Genomic DNA, 22,524 nt, shown 5'->3' with positions numbered 1-22,524 from the left:
TCATCTATGGATAGCTATAATTGAAACTAAATTTTTCTCTTTCCAGATGCCCTTTTATGAATGCAATGGTCGTTGTTTTGATTTATCACCGTCTATTTAAGGCGTACTATCTTTTTAGCCGCTGGACCCATTAGGTTCTGCTTTCAGACAGGGAGGGAGGAAACATTGAAAACCAAAAGTTTTATAACCACGTTATCTTATTTATTAGCTTTAATTCTGGATGCTTTTATTTTTTAATTATGGTCATAACTTAGAGCTATTTCAAACAAAAAAGGGAGGGTTAAATTAGGTTTTTTATAACCCACAACCCACCCTTCCCTAGAAAAGAACATTTTTCTCGTAGTATTATATTTATCACGTAGTCAAAAATAACACATATCTAAAGAAGATTTTTAAGGAGATTGATTTTGCAATAATAACTTTTAATTTCGGCTTTAGAATTAAAAGCTATCGTATAGATTTCAATTGAAATTGTTTTAATAAAAAATATATAATTTTAAAGTTAAAGATTATATAGATACAAAAAATATTACCTTTTTTAAACTTGTAATACATAAAAATCACTTTTCTTGGTAAATTTTCTCAAATATTTGTAATTTTTTATATAGTATTTTTTTGAGAATTTTTCTATGTATTAATTGACTCGATGTAAGACTGTCCAATCTTAGACTAATATTATCCGATTTTGTCAGAGAATACTCTTTAACCATCGGAAGTATGAGGGAGAGAGAGAGAGAGAGAAAGAGGGAGGGAAAGAGAGATATGAGGAGAGAGAGAGAGAGGAGAGAGAGACTAAGATATGAAATGAAATGATAGAAGGAAATGGGGCGAGAAAGAAAGATAGAGTATTAAGAAGAGATATAGAGAACGGATGGAGAGAAGAGAGATATAGGGGGAATGATGAAAAAAATTAGTATAGATATTTAACGAAAACACGTAAGAGAAAGAAAGATTTAGTGCCAATGAGAGAGAGAGAGAGAGAGAGAGAGAGAGAGAGAGAGGGGTAGAGGTAGAGAGAGAGAGAAAGAGTTGGAAAAATATAGTGAAAAAAGAAAAATATATACATTTGTAAAGGCCAAGGCATGCCCTATTACCAAATAAATTTACACTCTAATACTTCTTGTAGGAACGCATAATTTCAATTGTTAACATCTTAAATTATGACAGAGTTTGGGCAAGCTGATGTCACATTGTCCTTGAAATCATTGTTTAGAATTGACAAACCTTTTTTTCCCCAAAAAATTTCACAAACTTTTTGTAGATAATTTTCATGAATGTTAAGAGATAAGACAAATTTTTACACAAAAAGTTCAGTGCACTGCTAGTTTGGAGCCAACCAATCAAAATTTAGTAAAAGTACCCAAAGTTTTGGGCCAAGAAATAAGATATAAGGCTATGGGTACCAGTGTAATTTACAGCCCAATTCCCCTCCCTCTCTGGTAATCTTAAAGTTTGCCAACATCGGGTTTTTGTACAATTTTGCACTTCATTAATTATATTTCAATGAAAAAAGCGAAGCTTTTCTACAATTGTGGTTTGTCTGTCTGTTCGTACAGAAAAGGGAATTTTGTGCATTATCATTGGAGATGTACATCAATTCATCCGCCATTGTATTAACCCTTTGGAACCTCTGGTATTTTGATTGTATCATTTTTTATGTTCGCTTTTCCTTTGTCTTTTTTTATGGAGCTTCGCTTTCATTATATGTTGTCATATCCTTGTTTTCTATATTTCAAGGTTTTCATCAGTGGCATGCACAGCAAGGGGTGTGCAGATACCTTGAGGTTTGAAAAAAAGGGGAAAGGCAGTTCGCTAATTTTATTATCTTGTTATATATGGGTGCTTATAGTTATACCATCTAAATGCCCGGTCTGGTCCGCACGCTTATGTTTACATGAGATCACACTTTTATTTCTTAAAGTATGTGTTTTGCAGCTGCAATATTAGTCGATCTTGCAGCTTAATTTCCCAAAAGTCGAAGTTGCTGCCCAATATTGTATTTTTATTATAATTAACTTCGTAACGGCATGGAAATGTGACTGCTGCAAATTTTTGCTAAAGAATCCCTATCGGTCATGCTTTAAAAGACTTAAATACTTATTTTCAAAGGTTTCGTGAATTTTATATATATTATATCCAGTTTTCTAAAAATATAAAAATGTACAATCATAAGATTAAAACCAGTTTTTTTAGCCCGTGCCTTCGGCATCTCAGGGTTAAAAACTGGTTTTAATCTTTTAATTGTATAATTTATATCCGCGGAAAGCTGTTTATAATACGATGCGAGAAATAACTATTCTCGTATAGGAAATAAATATTTAAATGAAAATTCAGCAGTTTTTAAACTTATAAACTTCCAAATATTTGGAACGTAGTTTTAACCATTAATAATGGTTCCGGACCTTTATTCATAGTTTGCTTCGTTGCCCATTTATTCAACAAACTTTATTTTTAGGTCCTCTTTTATTGAAATACTAATTAATTTTCTATAATAAAATGCAAACTTTTTTGTAGTGCAGCTAAACTATTATAGATTATACAATATACAAATGTCCACCGTATTAAACATTCGGAATATGGTTGAAAAGTTTATGTGCATCCCAAATAATGATAAACAAAATTATCACTTCTGTAGATTAAAATAATTTATTTAATTTATAATTTTTGTTGAAGCTTAGTATTTCTTTGCTATTATTGTCATTGTCAATTTTAAAATTATCTTAAAATATCCTCAACTATACTAAAGAACAGTAAAGCATCATCTTAAAATTTAAAGTTTGAGGTTTTATATAGAAAATCAGGTTTTCAAGTAAAAGTATTAACTTATTTATTCAATTCCTCTTATTACAAATTTTTCTAAAAGTTTCAGTATAATCTAAAATAGGATTGCTTGTATGTAAAGCTTTTCTATATATTTTATTTTTTTATTTTAGATAACCCCCTCACTCTTATTTTTTTTATAAATTGAAAAGGTAAGGGCGGTATATTTTCGCTTATTTGTTTATTATTTCGGGTTAGTAATGGAAAGTCCCGCAGGGTCTGGATTACACAGGTAGAGGCCCTGCAGGGTTAGGGGTTGGGAATAGGAAAAAATACCCCCCCCCCCTTTTTTTCAATTTTTTCAGAATTCTGGGAGGGGGGGTCAGGGCCTAACAGGCCATTTTGGGGAAACCCTGGTGTCTCAAAAAAATAAATATAGCTTAAAAATGGAATAATAATGGAGAATTTTAAGAATAGTTCAAAAGTTTAAGACAGAATTTGTCTTATTTTTTCCCTATTTTCTCGAACTGTTTAAGACACTTTTTCAAAATAATTTCCGTTGGAGTTTTAATGGAAATTCTCACTAATAAGGACTATTCGAAATTTTAAGAAGAGTAATGGAATAGGAAAATGAACTAAAACACCACCTGTTTTATTATTATCCTAATTTTTCAGGATATTTCTAAAACTAACCTAATTTGAAAAAGCAGGGGTGTTTAATAATTTTCATATTTTTTGGAAAGAAAAAAACAAATCTAAATTTAGATTTTATGAACATTTAGAATTTTTAATTTAAATGATAACAAATATAATATTAAGCCCTGAATAAGTGTTAACCTCCCCCCCCCCCCTCTAAGTTTTATTGCATGCATATACCCCCTCCTCTTATACTACCTTTCACTTTTTTTTATCAATTTCTACTCCCTTTTTAATCCCATTTCCTCCTTTTTTCACCCCCTCCTTCCTCTGAATACCCCCCACCGCTTCCTTATTCCCCCCCTATTATCTCCTTCATCTACCCCCTACCCCTCCTTCTTTTACCCCCCCCCCCCCCACCTCTCTTTCATGTACCCCCTCCTTCCTCTGAATACCCCCCACCGCTTCCTTATCCCCCCCCCCTATTATCTCCTTCATCTACCCCCTATCCCTCCTCCTTTTACTCCCCTCCCATTCCTCATTCCACCCCCGCCCCTTCTTGATTTATCCCCTTGAAATTAAAATAGGGAACGCCTCCCTTCCCCTTTTTTCATCCCAAAATCTCACAGCCCCTGGCAAATCCCTTTATACTCCCTTCCCTTCTTACCCTTTCATACCCTTTATTCTTACCTTTAACACTTTTCCTTTAATAAAATCTTCTTAAACAATAATATAAAGAAATTTGAAAAAATGATTCTAAATATCTTAACTAAAATACCATTATATAAATAACAACAATCAATATTAACAATTAGAATATAATAAACACAAATTGATTACTGATTCTAAAAACTATCTTTAAAACTTCTGATGATTTCAATATTTTCTTCCTTTTTCTTTATTTATGTTATAAATAAAATTATCTTCCATAGATTGTGAACTAATACTTATTATAAAATCATTAGCTGAATAATATAATAAGGAAGAGCCCTTTTAGGAAATATTTTATTTAAGACTTTAAAATAAAATGAATATTATCTAAATTTGTCGAAATTCGAAAGCATAAAACAACTATAAATTCATCTAATTCTTTCAATATTTGAATTAAAAAGAAATCATAATTTATTTTATACTCTTGCACATATGTAATGATTTAGGTTTCTTTGATTTTCAGTTTCTTTGTTTGTCAGTTTTTCTTTCCACATATATTTGTCCTTTCACTTTGGTAGTTGTCAGCATAGCAAACTGACTTAAGAAATAACTGACAAACATTAAAAATGAAACGTTTTTCTAAAGCAGCAAATTATTAGAATTAAACATTTAGTTACAATCTAATTTTATAGAATTCATCTATTATACCCCAATAATATTAAAATGATAAATCTGATATTTAAAAAGCTTTTATTAGTAACAGAATAAAATCTAGCATAACATACTATTAGAAGTTTTAAAGGAATACTTTCCAATTAATAATATGTAGTAGAACAGAAGTTAAATTTTGGGTATAAAATAGGTATTTATACAAAAAAGAAATAATTCCTTTTAAGAAAGGTGTCAATTCCCAAATTGTAAAGAATTCAATTTATTCAAAAAAAATTAAAACAAGGCAAGCTGGAAGCTCTACTTAGTTTAACAGTTGTGTTTATGCTTATTTGAAGTTAGGTTAGATTAAGCAGTGGTAAAGAGTGCCCTTGAGGGTTATCAAAAAGTTTTAAAAAGTAAAAAAAATATTTTTGATGATATGTATAAACACTTTGTCTCATGTTACAAGCCAAGATATTTTTTAGTAGCGAAGCTACTCTATAATTCACTTTGTCCGTCCGTCAGTCCGTCAGTCCGTCAGTCCGTAACGCTATGGGGGAAATGGGATTTACTCAGCTCCTATAAAAGATAGAATGCTGAAATTTTTTGACAACATTCCCATTATTAAGGAGCACAATTGACTATAAAACATCATTTGCGGTCGGACCGATTTTTAGCAGGTTTTAGGCTATTTTTATATTTTTCACATTTTTCTCCATATCTTCAGTGTTTATGGTCCGATTTTCAAAATTTTTTCAGTTACAGATATCAAAATTAAATTTCCTGTCGTTTAAAGAAACAATCATGAAGACCAGACTGCCTTTTTAGCAGGTTTTAGGCTATCTTTATATTTTTCACATTTTTCTCCATATCTTCAATGTATGGTCCGATTTTCAAAATTTTTTCAGTTATAGATATCAAAATTAAATTTCCCGTCTTTTAAAGAAGACAACCATGACGGCCAGACTGCCTTTTCAGCAGGTTTAAGGCTGTTTTTTTTTATATTTTTAACATTTTTTTCCATATCTTCAGTGTTTATAGTCTGATTTTCAAAATTTTTTCAGTTGTAGATATCAAAATTAAATTTCCCGTCTTTACAGGAAATAACCATGATGGCCAGACTGCCTTTTTGGCAGGTTTTAGGCTATTTATAAATATATTTAACACTTTTTTCCATATCTTCAGTGTATATGGTCCGATTTTCCAAATTTTTAAAGTTTTTAAGGATTTAAAAATTAAATTTTTTGTCGTTTTAAGAAAACAACCATGGCGGCCAGACTGCCTTTTATCAGGTTTTTGGCTACTTTTATATGTTTTACATATTTCCCAAGATCTTTGTTTATTTTGATCCAATTTTCAAACTTTTATGGAATATCAGTATCAAAATAATTTTTCCCATTGTTATGAGCATCTTTAATATAATTTACTTTGACCATCGTCATCATACAAAATAAAACAAGGTTTCATATTTATTTTATCCAATAAATCTATTCTTGATTTTAGTAAAAACCTTTTAAATCTACCTGTACGTATTCCCATCTACGATTTTTTGTGCTTCGCTACTTATGGATGTTGTCATCCTTGTTTACTTAATAAATGCTTCACATCCCGGACCCCTCTTGAGAATTTTTTTTTGTTAATATTCTAAATTTTTAACGTCTTTTTCAATTATAACTCTAGAAAAAAAATAAGATAAGACTTATCTTAAAAAAACCGTTAATATTACAAGAATTATCCTATTACTATTCTATTAATATTTTTCTGTTTTCCATGTATAAGAATGTAATAGTAATTGAATTTAATACAAGTACACCAGGGAAGAACCGAATTTTTTATCTAGAGATGTACTTGAAATTTTAAGAAATAACTTTTCATTTCAAATTCAATCGCTATTATGAGAAAAAAAATAATTATCTGTTAAAATAACCTAAAATGCTCTTTTAAAATTTTTCATATTAATCTAAAAAAAGACGACCTTTTAACTTTTTTTTATTTTTAAGAATAACAAAGATGATAACATCCCTAAGTAGCGAAGCTAGAAAATTTTAGAGAGACATCCGGAAAAAAACGAGTTATTGAGCAGAGTTATAAAAAAAACACTAAACTAAATTAAGTCACGAAACCTTTCAAATTTATAATGTGAAAATCTAGGAATGGATCTAGCAAATCTTTTTTTTGTGGGAATATGTAAATGGAAACTTATTAAATCCCTGAATATAAATATATTGCATACCTTTAGAATTAGCTGCAAATAATATTATGCATTTATATTATTTATTTATCACATGCTATGCAAGACGTGATCAAAACATTAGTTAGTGCTGGGATATATAAATCTCAGGGAAGGAAGGGATATTGGAATGTTAATTACACTTGTACCCAAACTTTTAGGTACACTTTTAGGTTTGGGTACACTTATCAAATTTTGTTTGTTTGATTCCATCCCCGATTGTCCAAACCCTTCAACCAATAATTTTTAACTACAAAAGTGGTAATTTTGTGTAGCATTATTTGGAATGTATATCAATTTATTGTCCTTAGCTTTATCCCTCAAAGTTTCTAATATGTCTGGAAAATAAGGTATACGTTCAAAAGTAATTTATAGAAGACACATTTACTCTATAGTATACTAGCGATTTCGCCCCTAGCCTCTAGGGGCTTTGCCCCAAGAGGTATAATTACATCTACTATAATCTACCCAGCGGAAAAAATGCGAATTAATCACAATACCCAGCGGAAAAAATGCAAAATAATCGCAATACCCAGCGGAAAAAAAGCAAATGAATCGCAAAGAAGGTGTATTAACTTTTTTCCTTTTTATTTAAGATAACTAGCCGGTGCTTTCAGTAAGTAGTAGATGTAAAAATTTTCATAGAATTCAGATATGTAATTGGTTTTTTTGTAGACCTCTTATTTTTTAAGTAATTTAAGTTTTTTTAAATAAATAATTAAGTCGGTTTTAAGGTACTAAAACGCAACAAAATAAAAGAAGAAAATGGCCAGTATGAACAAAAATAGTAAGATCTTTAATTTGACACCTTACTTTTAAAATTCTGTTGAGTAATTATTGAAAAAATCTTTTTTTTAATAAAAACTTTAAACCTAAATATTTTCTCAAACAGACATAAAAAATATGGGTTCATATATACCTTTAGAATCAGAAAAATATTACAAATCTATTCTAAGCAAAATTGAAAAAGTTTTATAAAACTATAATAAAAAAAATAAGTTTATTTTAAGAATCATAATTTTCGGCTTTAAAGGGTTGACTTGAACAAAACCTGAAAAAAACCTAAACAAATGTACATACACTGTAACAGATATTTTTTAAACACAAGAAACAATAATGCATTTTTAACTGCATTGTTTTGAAGTTTATAAACAGACTGAAGCATACTTGTTCATAATTTTTCATTCTTTACATGTTATGTAAGTATCACTATTTTTTTTGTAGTATCTATTGTATATATTGTTTGAACATTATCCTTTTTTTGGTCAATTCTATTGGTTAAGTTTTGAGGTGAAGCTTCTTGATTCGTCAATTTTAGAAATTTTTGATTGGCTAGTTTAAAAGTTACAATTAAGTGTTGCCTGTAAAAATATAATATTTTAGGCCATTTTTATTTTTTTAAGTTTTTCCTTTTTTTCAATTTTGCTTAGAATGGATTCGTAATATTTTTCTGATTCTCAGGTATATATGAAACCATGTTTTTATTAAACCGAGGTTAAAAAAATAGATTTTTTTCAATAATTACTTAACAGAATTTTAAAAGTAAGGGGTCAAATTAAAGATCTTACTATTTTTGTTCATACTGGCCATTTTCTTCTTTTATTTTGTTGCGTTTTAGTACCTTAAAACCGACTAATTATTTTTTTAAGAACTTAAATTACTTAAAAAATAAGAGGTCTACAAAAAAAAACGATTGCATATCTGAATTCTATGAAAAATTTTACATCTACTACTTACTAAAAGCACAGGCTAGCTATCTTAAATAAAAAGCAAAAAAGTTAATACACCTTCTTTTCCAAAATTCATAAAAATTCGTTAAAAAAATTGGGGGGGGGGTTGTTTTTTGGGGGGTTGGTGTTGTCCCACCCCAAAGAAAATAGCATAAAACCACCATAGGACCAGTAGGTATATTCCCTGAAGAGTAGAATCAGTTCATTGGTTACCAAGATCTTAAAGGACGGACGGACATCAAGCTACTTTGTATTATAGATAGTTATAATTTGTAAATGATCGGACCATTTTTGGGTGAATAGTGGAGAAATATTATTTTGGTCTAATTTTTTTATCAATTGAAATCGTAGTATTTTAAAATTATAAGCTTTAATCTCATAATTATAACAATGCTCACTGGTTTTAAAATCGTTTACTTGCATTTAGCAAAACATCTCTACTCAAAATGCAATATATAAAAGTAACAAATAAGAAATAACAATAATAAAAATTTACAAATTAAAAATCATAACAATAACAATTAACAAATAAAACAAATAATATGTTATAAATAAGATTAACAACAAAACTTAAAAATTTTCAAATAATTAAAGCTTTATATAAAATATTCTCCTGATACAGGATTAAGAGTGAGTGCAACTAAAGGGTGTTTAAATAAAAACCAATCGCTTCACTTTTTTCAATATAAACCTTACAGTGTTGGTCCAAAATTAATATAAAATAGTACAATTCATGCCCAAGCAATGACAATAACAAAACAATATTAAATTTTAAATCTACTCACCTTTCCAGAGCACTAGAGCTCGAAACCTAGCCCTTGCAGAGAAATTTGCCCTACGCCGAAAGTGCATATTTTATAATAAAATTAAGACAAATTTGTCTCTTTAAAAAAAGAACAAACCGTCTTAAGTACTTGAAATCTTGCAGATAGACCCCATAATGTTTAGGGTTTTTGATGGGGCATGTAAAGACCTTTCTCTAGACACCTTAACTAGGTTTCTAACACAATCCTAGCCAATTTGGCATCATAAAGAAATACCTGACAAACATCAAGAACTAGATTTAAACAGAGCCGCCATGCCTCAATGTTGGATGGGTCTGCCTTTTTTATCCCAAATCGGCTAGGATTGAGGTAGAAACCTGTTTAAGGTGTCTAAAGAAAGGTTTTTGCATGCCCCATCAAAAACTCTAAACATTATAGGGTCTATCTCCAAGATTTGAAGTACTTACGGTGGTTCAAAATGTGAGCGATTGGTTTTTTTTTAAACACCCTTTAAAACAATTGAGCAGTAAACCTTTATACAGTAATAGGGCAAATTTCAATAGTTGATGTTCATCATTGAGGTAGAAGTGCTTAGGGAACAAAATTAGCACCTCCATTCTCTTTCATCTTGCACTCAATCCAGTCTCTGATCATCAATTATAAATTAGATATATGTGTTTTAAATCAATAATATATTTAAAATACAAAGTAGAATGATGTCTGTCCGTCCGCTCCTTCGGTAACCACTGAACCGATTGGATTCATCTCTTCAAGGAATATACTTACTTGTCTTGTGGTGGTTTTAGGCTATTTTCTTAGAGGGTGGGACACTCCCATCCCCCCCCCCAAAAAAAAAGAATCCCCCCAAAAAAAAACAAAAGAATTCCCCCCAAAAAGTTTTCTTTTTTATCAGTTCAAAGCCCCTAGAGGCTAGGGGCGAAACCGCTTCTAGAATTTATAGCAAATAGAAGTAGTTAATCATGTCAGTTATAATGCAAAGTAGACCAATGTCTGTCCAGCTCTCTGTCATGTTTAAATTTGATCCCTAATCCAAGCTTTTTATTATTTTAATATTAAATTTTCCTGAAGTAAGAAATGTCAGCAAAAACTCCAGGCACACCATCCTAAATAATTAAATTATTTTTCATTTTTATGGTTTTCTTTGAAGTTTAGACCCAGTCCAGTAGGATAAAGTTTATAAAAACAGACACTTATCAACTTCCAATATCAAAGATATTATTTCTAGCAACATAACTGGCATTTTCTTGGGTAGTTAACCAGTACAAAATCCAGAAACGTCTCACTTCCATTTGTAAAATTAAGAATTGTTCTTATCCTTTAAGGGTTCAGATCTCTAAAGTTAGATACCTGTCCACATCCGTTAGTAAAGCTAGTAACTCCAACAAGAGTATGTTGATTGGCATTCCCCATTGGAATAGTCAGTGGACCTCCATCATCTCCCTGGCAAACTCCTGCCCCAGCAACACCACCAGCACACAATTGGCCATCTCTTATCTAGAAAAAGATATATGTAATATGTGAAATGAGTGTAAGTAAGATCCAAATATCCTTTTTTTAAAAACTTAACAGGATTCTAGCAATTTGCAAGATAAGTCGTATATACTAAACATCTGGCATAACAAATTCTGCACAGTTATCTGCTCAACCAGTGTACAATTGACCATCTCTTATCTAGAAATATGAACTAATAGCAATGAATTTGTAGTTTAATGGAAGGATTAGGTACACTTCAACAACTAAATATTCATGAAATCAATTGCTTCAACAAAAAAGTATAAACTTTAAGGATCCTTTATACAAAACTAGCGGCTACGCCCTAGAGGCCTCTCGGGGCACTTGAGGAGGGGAGAGTCGAATTTGATAACCCAATTTCTTATTTTAGATTTTAAAAGAAAGGTAAAAAAAAATTTTGAGGGGTGGAAATTTTTTTTTTTTTTAATTTGATTTAAAAAGTTTTCATTTTTTGGATGGGTATGGTATTTTTCATTTTTTGGGGGGTTGGGGGTGTCCCACCCCCCAAGAAAATAGTTATAAACCTTTACGGGACCTATGAGAAGCTAACCTGTTAAGGAGAACCAGATTGGTTCAGCGGTTAGCGAGATCATTCGGTACAAACAGACACACAAACAGACATCCTGTTACTTTATTATAAGGATAACCTGTAACACTGCACAGCTATTTCAATTTCACGAAAAAGACTTATTTGTGTAAGCGTAATTTAACCAGGTTTTATTTATATTCAGATTCTGGGTAATGCAGAATATTTTTAAATATTCTTATTCTAATCATAATAAGTTTTATAATTTAGTTTTGTTGATAGCAATAATTAGGTAACTGAGAGTTTGCACTTACCTGAGTGTTGAATGGGGCACCAGAATAGACAGTGTTGCAGGTAGTCTTGTCTGTCACTGGCAATACAACTTCTTGAATAATAATGTTGGGCACTGGGTTTGCTAGGTCAGCTGGATATGGTGAATATCCTAAAACAGATGAGATTGCAATCCTAAAATATTGTGGATTAGTTTGCCAATTTTTGGACTAAACACCCAGTAAATTTTTAATTTTTAGGTCATTTATCAATAATTTATTTATGTTTTAGTAGCAGATTAAGGCATGTCCATAATACCGGATGATGTTTTAACCAATGCCCCACAGACTTCCAACCATTTGATTGCACTTTCTATTTTAAAAGTCATATTTATATTGTAGTACATGGTCTAAACCTGTTTATTAGCCAGAGTGTATTATTAACATAGCTAACAGAAATGAATCAACATACAAATTTTGCTACTTTATTTAATAGGATACAAATACAAATTAGTGTATATTTACCCAAAGAAGTTGCCATTTTTCCTTCCAAGTTCAAATTAGCTTCAGGTAGACAGGCAGGTGTATATACATTCAAATCAATCTAAACAATATTTTCCCTACTTTATAAAGGACCTACTAACTAATATAGAAAATCATAGACTAGGTTAACTGGTAATTATAATCTTTTCCAGAATTCTATGACATTAAAACCTAATTTAATGGTTGTTTCTAACATATTCTCTATCTATTTAAGTAAGGTTATGTTGTTTATCATGATTTTCAACATACCTCTCTATTAAGCTTAAGTAGGGCTACATCATTCATATATGATCTTGAATTATCCACAAAGCCAGTGTGTTTGAATATAGCTGATACTCCAACAGTCTCTCTAAACAAAAATTTGTTTAGGTTGAGTTAGATTTCTTCAAGAAAGATCAACTGCTTATTCAATAATTATAATCCTTGAGGGTTAGACTTCTCATGGGGCTTACAAGCTTGTGTGTGATAAGTGGGTCAATTATGATTTTGTAGAATTTTTAATACCTGATAATAAAAGATAAGTCAAAGACAGCAATTCTACCTTATCTCTGATTTTAAGTATGGAATACTTACGTATTAGGTGTTAAAGCAATGATAAATGGATTTCCCAAAACAATCTCAATCTCAGATGCAGACTAAAATGAATAAATAAAAATATATAAATATAATATATACTATTAATATTATACATATATGTATAAAAAAAATTGTTTAATAGACAAAATATTCAATTAAGCCAATCCCTTGAATTCTAATGATATTGTTGGTATTATCAAATAGAGACCCATAAATAGTTATTTTCACAGGTTAGAAATGACAGTACTACTATAAAATACCAGGGTTTTCACACAAAGTGCCTGCTGAGCACAGATAAACCTCCCAACACCATATTTTTTTAATTAAAAATATCGGATGATTAGTTTTTTTCCCTATCCTTATTTAACCCTGTGGGCCTATACCAGCAGTCCTTAACCCTGCAGAGCTACCCAATATAATCTAACCTAACTATTAAACTAACAAATAAATACCCCACCCCCTATTCTTTATCTATTTTAAAATATGGTCGAGGCTTAGTGCTCAACAATGTGCTTTGTAAAAGCACCTTTTATACCTTAAAAATACAATGTGCTGAAGTTATAACCCACTGGGATGCAATAATTGTTCCAGCACAAAAGGGAAGCTTCAATACTGCAATAAAAAAGCATTAGAAATTTATGCTCTGATTTTGAATAGGGTATATTTTGTACATGTAAGGATTTCTTAAGTTTTAAATTTAATATCTTGCATTATGCTATTTGGAAAAAAGCTAAATGTTTTAAACCTTACCCCATTTTCAATTCTTTAATCCTTTAAAGTAATTTGGCCCTGAAGACCTCTAAAACAATGATTCCCCCCCCAAAAAAATTATTTTTAGTTAACTTACAAGTAAAGCTCTTGTCCACAAGTCCTACTACCCATGGGTATTTGCTACCGAAAGTCTAAATAAATAATTATAATTTAAAGCATATTCACGTAAGAAAATTTTAACATATGATTGTATTCAAGTTTTCACTAATTAATTTTTAGAGAATGGTTTAAAATTATTCTTAGTCCAGCAGAAATCAGATCAGGAGTAAAAACTGAGATTTTTTAAGAATGGCTATCACAGACTAAAAATGGAAAACAATATTCATTATCAATTCCTTTTCAGTCATGACCCAAAACACTTGTTTTAATAGTACCTTTATTCTTGTTTTCAACACTTGGAACTCTTTTATTAAAATATAGTTTCTTTGCAACATAATGACATATGCCCTAAAAATAACTCTTAGTTACTTATAAATTGAATAAAACTTACAGAACTAACGGCTGGAGTTCCACCTGAAAGTCTGGTCACCTCATTATGCTCATTCCTGCAGGCCTTCTTCTAAATGAATAATATAATATGATAATGATAATAGATATAATATATCTAGATGGTCCATCTGGCCCATTTTTTTGTCAAATTAAAAAGCGATTTTTGGCAGAATAAAACCGTTTTGTTATATACTAGCGGCTGCGCCCCTAGCATCTAGGGGCTTTATATCTAAGGAATATGGAAGGGCATTAAAATAGCCTAAAACCTACCTACCCGTACTTTTATAAAAAATAAAATAGCCTAAAACCATCCCGAAACCTATAAGAAGCTTCACTGTAAAGGAAGACTATATCGGTTCAGCGGTTAGCGAGATCCTTCGATAGAGACAAAAAAGCTTACTCCTTTATATATTAGAACTAGCGGCTACGCCCCTAGAGGCCTCTAGGGGGTACTTGAGGAGGAGAGAGTCGAATTTAATAACCCAATTTCTTATTTTAGATTTTAAAAGAAAAATTAAATTTTTTTTTGGGGGGGGGCGAAATTTTTTTTATTTTTTTTTTGGGGGGGGTGCCCCCCCCTCATTTTTAATTTTAGTAAAAAAAAATAAAAAATAAATTTTTCGGGGGGGGATTTTTTATTTTTGGGGGGGGTTGGGTGTGTCCCACCCCCCAAGAAAATAGTTATAAACCTTCACGGGTCCTATGAGAAGCTACCCTGTTAAGGAGAACCCGATCGGTTCAGCGGTTAGCGAGATCCTTCAGTACAGACACACAAACACACAGACAAACAGACATCCTGTTACTTTAGTATAAGGATGTAACTTGTGTCTTTAGTTTTCTTCTATTGGCTGATTTAGACAGTTTGTATCTAGATTATTTCTATTATTATGACAAACACCCCCGAAATAATTGGTTGAAATGTGAATTCTTTTGGAGACTGTGGTAATTTTATGGGATGTTTCTATCACATTTGTGGAAGAAATGTTGAGCTATTGTTCCATTATTTATTCACTTGGGCAAATTTATTCATTCCTTTTTAATGAGCTGTTTAAAATTATACATTACGGAAATGAACATAAATGATTCCGTCCCAAGTAGTTTATACTATGAATTCAAAAGTAATAGCAAATTTGACTATTGAAAAATTTGTCTGTTTGTATTTTTTCCATCTAAATTAAAAATCTGTAATAATACCTATTACCTTAAGTGATTTTATTTTCTTTTTGACAAACATTTCTGTTATTGTAAAGGGTAATGAAAAGAAGACAAAAATACCTCCTCTTTCGTGCCTTTGCACTTTTTATTCTTTCTGTTAGCAGAAGAACTGCTGCTTCTGCGCCTTCGCGGGTTTACCATTCCACATTCGTCATTTTTCAAATTAGAAGTATCACCAGTTCCTTAATATATAAATATATGTACGAATTTCTATTTTGCCGCCAAAATGCACCAATCCTGTAAATAAGACATCCAATAGTAAGCTGTTATTTTAGTTAGAAGACACGTGATTGGTTTATTTTGGCGGCATATTTGGTAATTTAAATATGTACAAAAATAATATTGCTTTTAGAACTAGGTCAAAATTTCCACCATTTTAAGAAAACCAAGCCAAATTATTATCTAAAATTGAACACATTATGATACAAAAAGCCAGTTTAAGTTATAATTTTATTCCCAATTAAAACCCATAGACTTATATATGTTTTTATAATTTCAAAATTTTGTGGAGATTGAAACACATAGATGATTAGTTTCAATAGATTAAAAAATTCGGCAATACATAAAATTTGAAAACATTAGTCCTTAATCCATGAAAGATTTTGTTATATGATTTTGCAAGGTGGGAAGTATATCAATTCATCGTCCTTTGTCTTGCTCCTCAAGATCCCTGAAATTTGTAAAGCTTACCTCTACAAGTTGGACAGCAAGGAAACAGGCTGATCAGAGCTCTAGATAACACAACAAGGGCAATAAATAGCACAGCAGTTAAGGAAGTTATCAATTGCTTAGATGACTTGGTACTAAACTGATAATCTGTAAATCTTACTTGGATGTTGCACCAGATGTACTCTAATAAAGTGATATTCGCAGCTGGATAAAATAACGATATCTACCATCCCCTACTGGATAAACGAACTGACCACTAATTGAGGTCCAAATAAGCAACCTAAATTGACTACAAATTTTCCCCTGTCAATATGTACACGTGTGCTTTATCTATTGAATTGATATAGCTAGAAAAGTATTAATACTAAAAATACACCAAACCTTTCTGGGTTAAGCAGTTTTCCATCGTGACATACGGATTTACAAATCATACTTACGTATCATTATTATAGAGTAGATACTACTAAAATTTCAGTTACTATTATGTTTTGTTCAATAAACCTTTTGCTTTGCCCTTAGCATCTAGGGGAGAGTAAAATAGGCAAGAAAAAATCGAAAACCTCTAAAGACATATATAAAAAGGTTCCCGAAACCAGAGCCAGTATTTTCCGAGATTTTAAGCTTCAGGCAACATGAAAAAATTAATTAATAAATTAATTGAACATACATTTACCATAAATTTTCCTGTCATAAAAAAAAGGCATCTACCTTGATTCTCCAGATGTAACTCCAAAGCTCTAGAGTATAACAAGGACAATTAGGTACAATAAGTAGCGCAGCATTATAAGGTGGACGTCTAAGCTTTAAATTTTAAGGTGGGTAAAATGAGGTTTTTAAAGGTTTAAGAGGGGTAATCTAGTATATATATGTATTTTTACAATTTTTTGTGGGGTATAGTTCAGAGGGGTGGGTAAACACCCCTTTACACTCACTCTTGGAAGTCGATGGCTTGAATGGAAATGAATATTTAACTGTAATTTTGAAAAACTGTACTTAAAAAACATGAAATCTTGTAAAATTCTTATGGAAATTAAGATTTTCGTTAGTACATACCTTACTTATAAAGTAGCCATACATATTGAAGTATCAACAATAAACTATATGTTTTTAAAATGTTCTTTTCGGCTCGGCTACACCCCTTGAGACCTTTAAGAGGGTGGGGAGGGGATGAGTCTACTCCATGAACTTTCATTTTTGAAAATATTTAAAAATCAGTGTGGTTATTTTAAAATATCAGTTATTTTACAAACAATTTTGCCCATAAAAAAATATTACCGGCTACGATATGTTTATTGGGGGTGCGGGGGGGGGGTGGTGAAAACCCCTTCCCCCAAACTAATTAAATCCCATGGTGTCGTTTTAAGGCATTCGTATTTTATAGAAAAAAAATTGCATTCTGCAATTAAACTTACCCTTCCTCTAGCAGTACAATATCGGCACTAAGAATAAAGTTCATTTTTAAATTTTTTAGATGACATACAATCAGTAGTCCGAGAATGTACGTGAGTTTAAAAGTACAAGGAAAAATACTATGCTTCGAAAGGTGTCAAATCTTTAATATCCGCTGGATTAGAACCGGTTATAAGCCATACTGAAAATTATGTGTCGTATCATTTTAAAGCCACTATTCTTCGAATATGGAAATTAAACAAGGATGACAACATCCATAAGTAGCGAAGCACAAAAAATAAAATCAAAGATGGTAATACGTACAAGTAGATTTAAAGTGTATTTATTAATTAATTTATTAATTTATAAAACCCTGTTTATTTTGTATAATAATGACGGTCAAAGTAAATTACATAAAAGATGCTCATAACAATAGGAAAAATTATTTTAATAATGATATCCCAAAAAAGATTTAGAATTTGACCAAAAACGGCAAAGATATAGGGAAATATGTAAAACATATAAAAATAGCAAAAACCTGCTAAAAGGCAGTCTGAAAGCCATGCTTGTTTTCTTAAAACGACAGGAAATTTAATTTTTAAATCCTCAACTTCAAAAAATTTAGAAAATTGGACTATATACATCAAAGATATGGAAAAATTTTAAAATAGCCAAAAACCTGCAAAAAGGAAGTCTGACCGTCATGGTTGTTTTCTTTAAACAACAGGAAATTTAATTTTGACATGTATAACGGAAAAATTTTTGGAAATTGTACCATAAACACCAAAGATATGGAGAAAAATGTGAAAAATACAAAAATAGCCTAAAACCTGCTGAAAGGCAGTCTGGCCGTCATAGTTGTTTTCTTTAAAGAACAGGAAATTTAATTTTGATATCTATAACTGAAAAAATTTTGAAAATCGGACCACTGAAGATATGGAGAAAAATGTGAAAAATACAAAAGTAGCATAAAACCTGCTAAAAAGCGGTCCCACCGTCATCGATGTTTTGTACTTAATTGTGCTCCTTCATGATGGAAATATTGTCAAAAAATTTCAGCATTCTATCATTTATAGGAGCTGAGCAAATCCCATTTCCCCCATAGCGTTAAGGACTGACGGACTGACGGACGGACTGACAGACGGACGGACGGACGGACAAAGTGAATTATAGAGTAGCTTCCCTACTAAAAACATATTATGAATATTAGCTTTGTTAGTCTTGGCATTTGAACCCTCAAGGCTAACAAAACTGATTTAAAATAATTTTCAATTCTAATATTTGCGGAAACATGTCTATAATATGATGCTATAAATAATTATTTCCATCAAAGTTTTATTTGAAAAATGAACTTTCCGCGCAGGACAAAGAAGTTTGAATATTAAGGCACAACATCACCACTGCTACCAGGACAAATATCTAAATTGAAAATAGGAATAGTTTTCATGAAAACTGATGCTTTTTTATTTGAGAAGGAAATTTGGGTATAGTCCCTTTCGTAACATCGCTCCTTATGGGGCGATTCTTCGTATTTTTCACATTAACTTTCTCCTATTTCTAGCCCCTGCGGGGGGCTCTAACCCTGCGGGGCCAATTACGTAACCCTACGGGGCAATCACCTAACCCAATATAAGCTAACCTAACCTAAAATAACCTATAAAATGCCATTTTTAAATACGACGGATCGCCCCTTATGGGGCGATGTTACGAAAGGGACTTTTCCCTGAAATTTTAGCTTTGTATTGTCTGATTTCTATTATTAAATTTACAAACCTTTAACGTTTTCATTTTGTTCTTTCTGCAATAAAGAAGAAATATTAATACACATATAAATTGTTTGTCTTCTAGAGCATTACAGACTGACAGACCAAGTCATTTGTAAATGGAATGTTTAATGGTGAGCAAAATCTTCATACGAGAAGTTTATATAAAATAGCCGCCAAGAAAATCACATCCCAAAATCATTGCAAAACAGGAATCTAAAGGGATAAGACAATAGCTGATAAATTGATGTACAATCCCAATGATGATAAACAAAATTAACCCTTCTATATATGAGAATTAGTGGAAATGTTTGGTTGGACATTCAAATAAAGAAACCAACCAATCAAAATGCAAGCCAACAAACACGAAAACTATGATGTAACACTTTGGGCCGGGGACTAGTGTAATAAATAGCCAAATGTCCTCTCCCTCCCTGCTAACAATTTATAGAGTGGATATTCATTGAATCAGTGGAATCTCCATACCAAAAATCAGCCGTCTAACTTAAATAGCAATAGAAAAGAAAAAAATTTCTCGCCACGCTTGATGAACTCTACAGCATTACAGACAGACAAAGTGATGTATGGAGTAGAGTTGCGTTTAGTCAGCAAGATTTTCACACAAAAAAATCAGCCATCTATCCACAATAGCAGCTAAGAAATTCATGTTTGCTCTTAAACGTTTCTGACAGAAATTTTATATTATAGAGTAGCTTTACTATATTCTTTTTTTCATCGTCCATTACTGTGAGCGTCTAAAACCCAACTGAGGAGTTAGGTCATGGGAGAGAAAAAAAAGATACTTTCTCCCCACCAATATTATTTCATTTGATACACGGACTTTTTAGTAGTAGCGAAGCTATTCTATATATATAAAGGTTTGTCTGTACGTATGATAGATATACAATATTATGTGAAAATGTGATTTCATAGGATTTATAGAAGTCTAATATAAAGTTGGGAATTTGTTTTATGAATATTCATTGCCTGCTACCAGTGAGCTTCTACTCTACATTACACTTACATCTGTCAGTTTTTTCTTCCATTTACTGTGCTGTTCTTCTATGTAAAACAGCTTGTTTTTATTATGGGAACTCTTTTGAAAGCAATTTTACCCCATTTATAGTTATCAGAATTTAATGATAATGTTCCTAGGACAACAAGGTCAAATTCTATAAGCGAAGCATAATTAAATCATAAACAAGGATGACAACATCCATAAAAGCAAAGCTCTGAAACGATATGACAGACGAACATTAACTTTTGTAGAGTGTAAGAACTGAATATACAAAATATGAAAATATAAATCTCAAAAAACGCGCGGCTAGAGCTAACTACACATGAAAGAACAAACTTCTTTGTAGAAAATATATTTCGCTTTATTCAAGCCTTCTTAATTCTATAAAATAATAACCATATTTGCAAAAATTCTTAAGAAAACAACAAGCTTCATACTAGTTAAAATTAATATAAGTTTAACAAAAAAACAAGTTAACAATATTAAGTACTTTGAAAAAAAGAATTTTTAAAACAAAATAAAATCCAAATCTTTTTACTTTGAAATATGGTGTACCTAATTGTTTGAGAGTTTATGTACAACTGAATTATTTATTGTAAAGGAAGGGGGGGGGGGAAGGGTTAGCAGATGAAAATTGGCGGTCAAACTTTTCAACAGTGGTAAGAATTTATACAACAACAAGGAAGAAAATATTCATAAGTTTGGTTGGGTTAGCATTTTTAAAAAAATATTGCAATTTGCAAGTCAAATAGGTATAAATTATGTTACAAGAAAAAACAACATGTATTAGCAAAATTTACTTTCATTAACAAAAATATATAACAATAACAATAATTTTACATTTTTCTGTTCAGCCCCAGGTGCTTTGTTTCAAATTTATTGATGAAGAAGGATTCTCGACATTTTCTGTACACGGCTGACTCCTGCCTGCAATTTTCTATAACAGATACTTTCATGTTGGCAACACTGTGTCCAGGAAGATTAAAATGTTTCCCAACTGCAGTTTTATTCAAGTTTTCATTTTGAGATCTGACACAATCTAAATGTTGTTTGAATCTTTCTTTAAGCTGTTTCCCCGTTTCTCCTACATACTGTGTGTATTTGCATTCTCTCCTATCACATGTTATAACATAAACGAGATTTTTTGTAGAGCAGTTGACTGGTGTAAAATAGGTACCTTAAAATTATTTGCTGAGCTGTAGACAACTTTGGCTTCACGGACATGAGGGCAGGAGGGACAGTTAGGTAGGTTGCACCTCTTCATACCTTTGACACTTCTTTTTTCACGTTCAGGTAGCTTTGATTTCACCAATTTTTCCCGGAGAGAGCTGTGTTTAGGCTGACGATATGCAACTAAAGGTGGTTCTGGAAATATTTTTTTCAGTCTCTCATCCTTTACCATTATTTTCCACCCTTGTTTTAGGATTGTGCTGATTGAAGGTAGAGCTGGATGGAAAGTAATAACAAATGGTATTCTCTTGGTTGATACTTTAACTTTCTTTTCCAGGGCCGCATTTCTATCAATATTTAGAGCCTTGGCAATAGCACCATTGATTATCTGTAGGTTGTAGTTTCTAGAAAGAAGCAGTTGTTTAAGTTCATCTAGTCGTTGGATTAGTGTGTTTTTTTTCCGAACATATTCTTACTAATCTGTAACATAAGCTGAAAGGAATATTTTTGGTAATGTGTGCAGGATGTGCTGATGTTGGCAACAGGTACTGGCAACGGTCTGTAGGTTTTTTATAGATATCTGTGACCAAGGTTTTGTTTTTGATGGTAACTAATGTGTCCAGGAAAGGTATGGATCGGCTAAAGTGGCAGAAGCAGTCATGTTCAAATCCAGCAGGATAGGTACAAGGGAAAGGACAGGTGAACGAACTTGTAATTTAATTGTGGGGTGGAGTGTATTGACCAATTCTAAAAACATTTGTAGATTCTCCACACTGCCTCTCCAGATCATAAACAGGTCATCCAAGAATCTTTTCAGCAAAATTAGGGGATTTCTGCCAGCTGCCACTTGCCTTGCTAGATTTTTTATCTTGACATCCATACTATGCATCATTATTGTTGCATAGTTTGGAGCACAAGCCGTGCCCATGGCTGTGCCACAAGCTTGCAGGAACAGAGATTTGTCAAATTCAAATATATTACATGAGGACTAGTTGCAGAAGTTGAATTAGAAAGAGTGTTGGTACAGAAGTTGAATTAGAAAATATAAGGTTTGACAAAATTATACGTAAATTTGTTGCAAAACTTCTTAAATACAGAATTCTGTTTAAGGACATACTGACATTTTAATACTTGATTATAGAGATGCTTCGCTCATAATACTGTACCTTGT

At 31.5% G+C, this 22,524-nt stretch overlaps 1 protein-coding gene across 1 annotated transcript in view; it reads right to left on the bottom strand.

Moving 5' to 3' along the window:
* Positions 1-10,445: 10,445 nt before the first annotated feature.
* The window catches only part of LOC145324521 (uncharacterized), a 38,648-nt gene continuing 26,569 nt past the window's right edge, over positions 10,446-22,524 (bottom strand). Inside the window, exons 2-16 of the mRNA XM_080167105.1 lie at positions 22,205-22,341; positions 21,673-21,757; positions 17,426-17,452; positions 16,722-16,750; positions 16,035-16,075; positions 15,405-15,526; positions 14,131-14,199; positions 13,717-13,771; positions 13,405-13,481; positions 12,867-12,928; positions 12,543-12,642; positions 12,276-12,354; positions 11,796-11,923; positions 10,791-10,937; positions 10,446-10,546 (exon numbers count right to left, since the gene is read on the bottom strand). Coding sequence (XP_080023231.1) covers positions 10,496-10,546; positions 10,791-10,937; positions 11,796-11,923; positions 12,276-12,354; positions 12,543-12,642; positions 12,867-12,928; positions 13,405-13,481; positions 13,717-13,771; positions 14,131-14,199; positions 15,405-15,526; positions 16,035-16,075; positions 16,722-16,750; positions 17,426-17,452; positions 21,673-21,757; positions 22,205-22,341 — 1,209 coding nt within the window. The 3' untranslated portion in view covers positions 10,446-10,495. The remainder of the gene's footprint in view (positions 10,547-10,790; positions 10,938-11,795; positions 11,924-12,275; positions 12,355-12,542; positions 12,643-12,866; positions 12,929-13,404; positions 13,482-13,716; positions 13,772-14,130; positions 14,200-15,404; positions 15,527-16,034; positions 16,076-16,721; positions 16,751-17,425; positions 17,453-21,672; positions 21,758-22,204; positions 22,342-22,524) is intronic.

The sequence above is a fragment of the Acartia tonsa genome, chromosome 7, assembly GCF_053477335.1.
Source record: "Acartia tonsa isolate MP-2025a chromosome 7, ASM5347733v1, whole genome shotgun sequence".
In the NCBI taxonomy this organism is placed as follows: domain Eukaryota; kingdom Metazoa; phylum Arthropoda; class Copepoda; order Calanoida; family Acartiidae; genus Acartia; species Acartia tonsa.
Note: the sequence above shows the minus strand (reverse complement) of the source record. Positions and strands in the feature narration are given on the sequence as shown.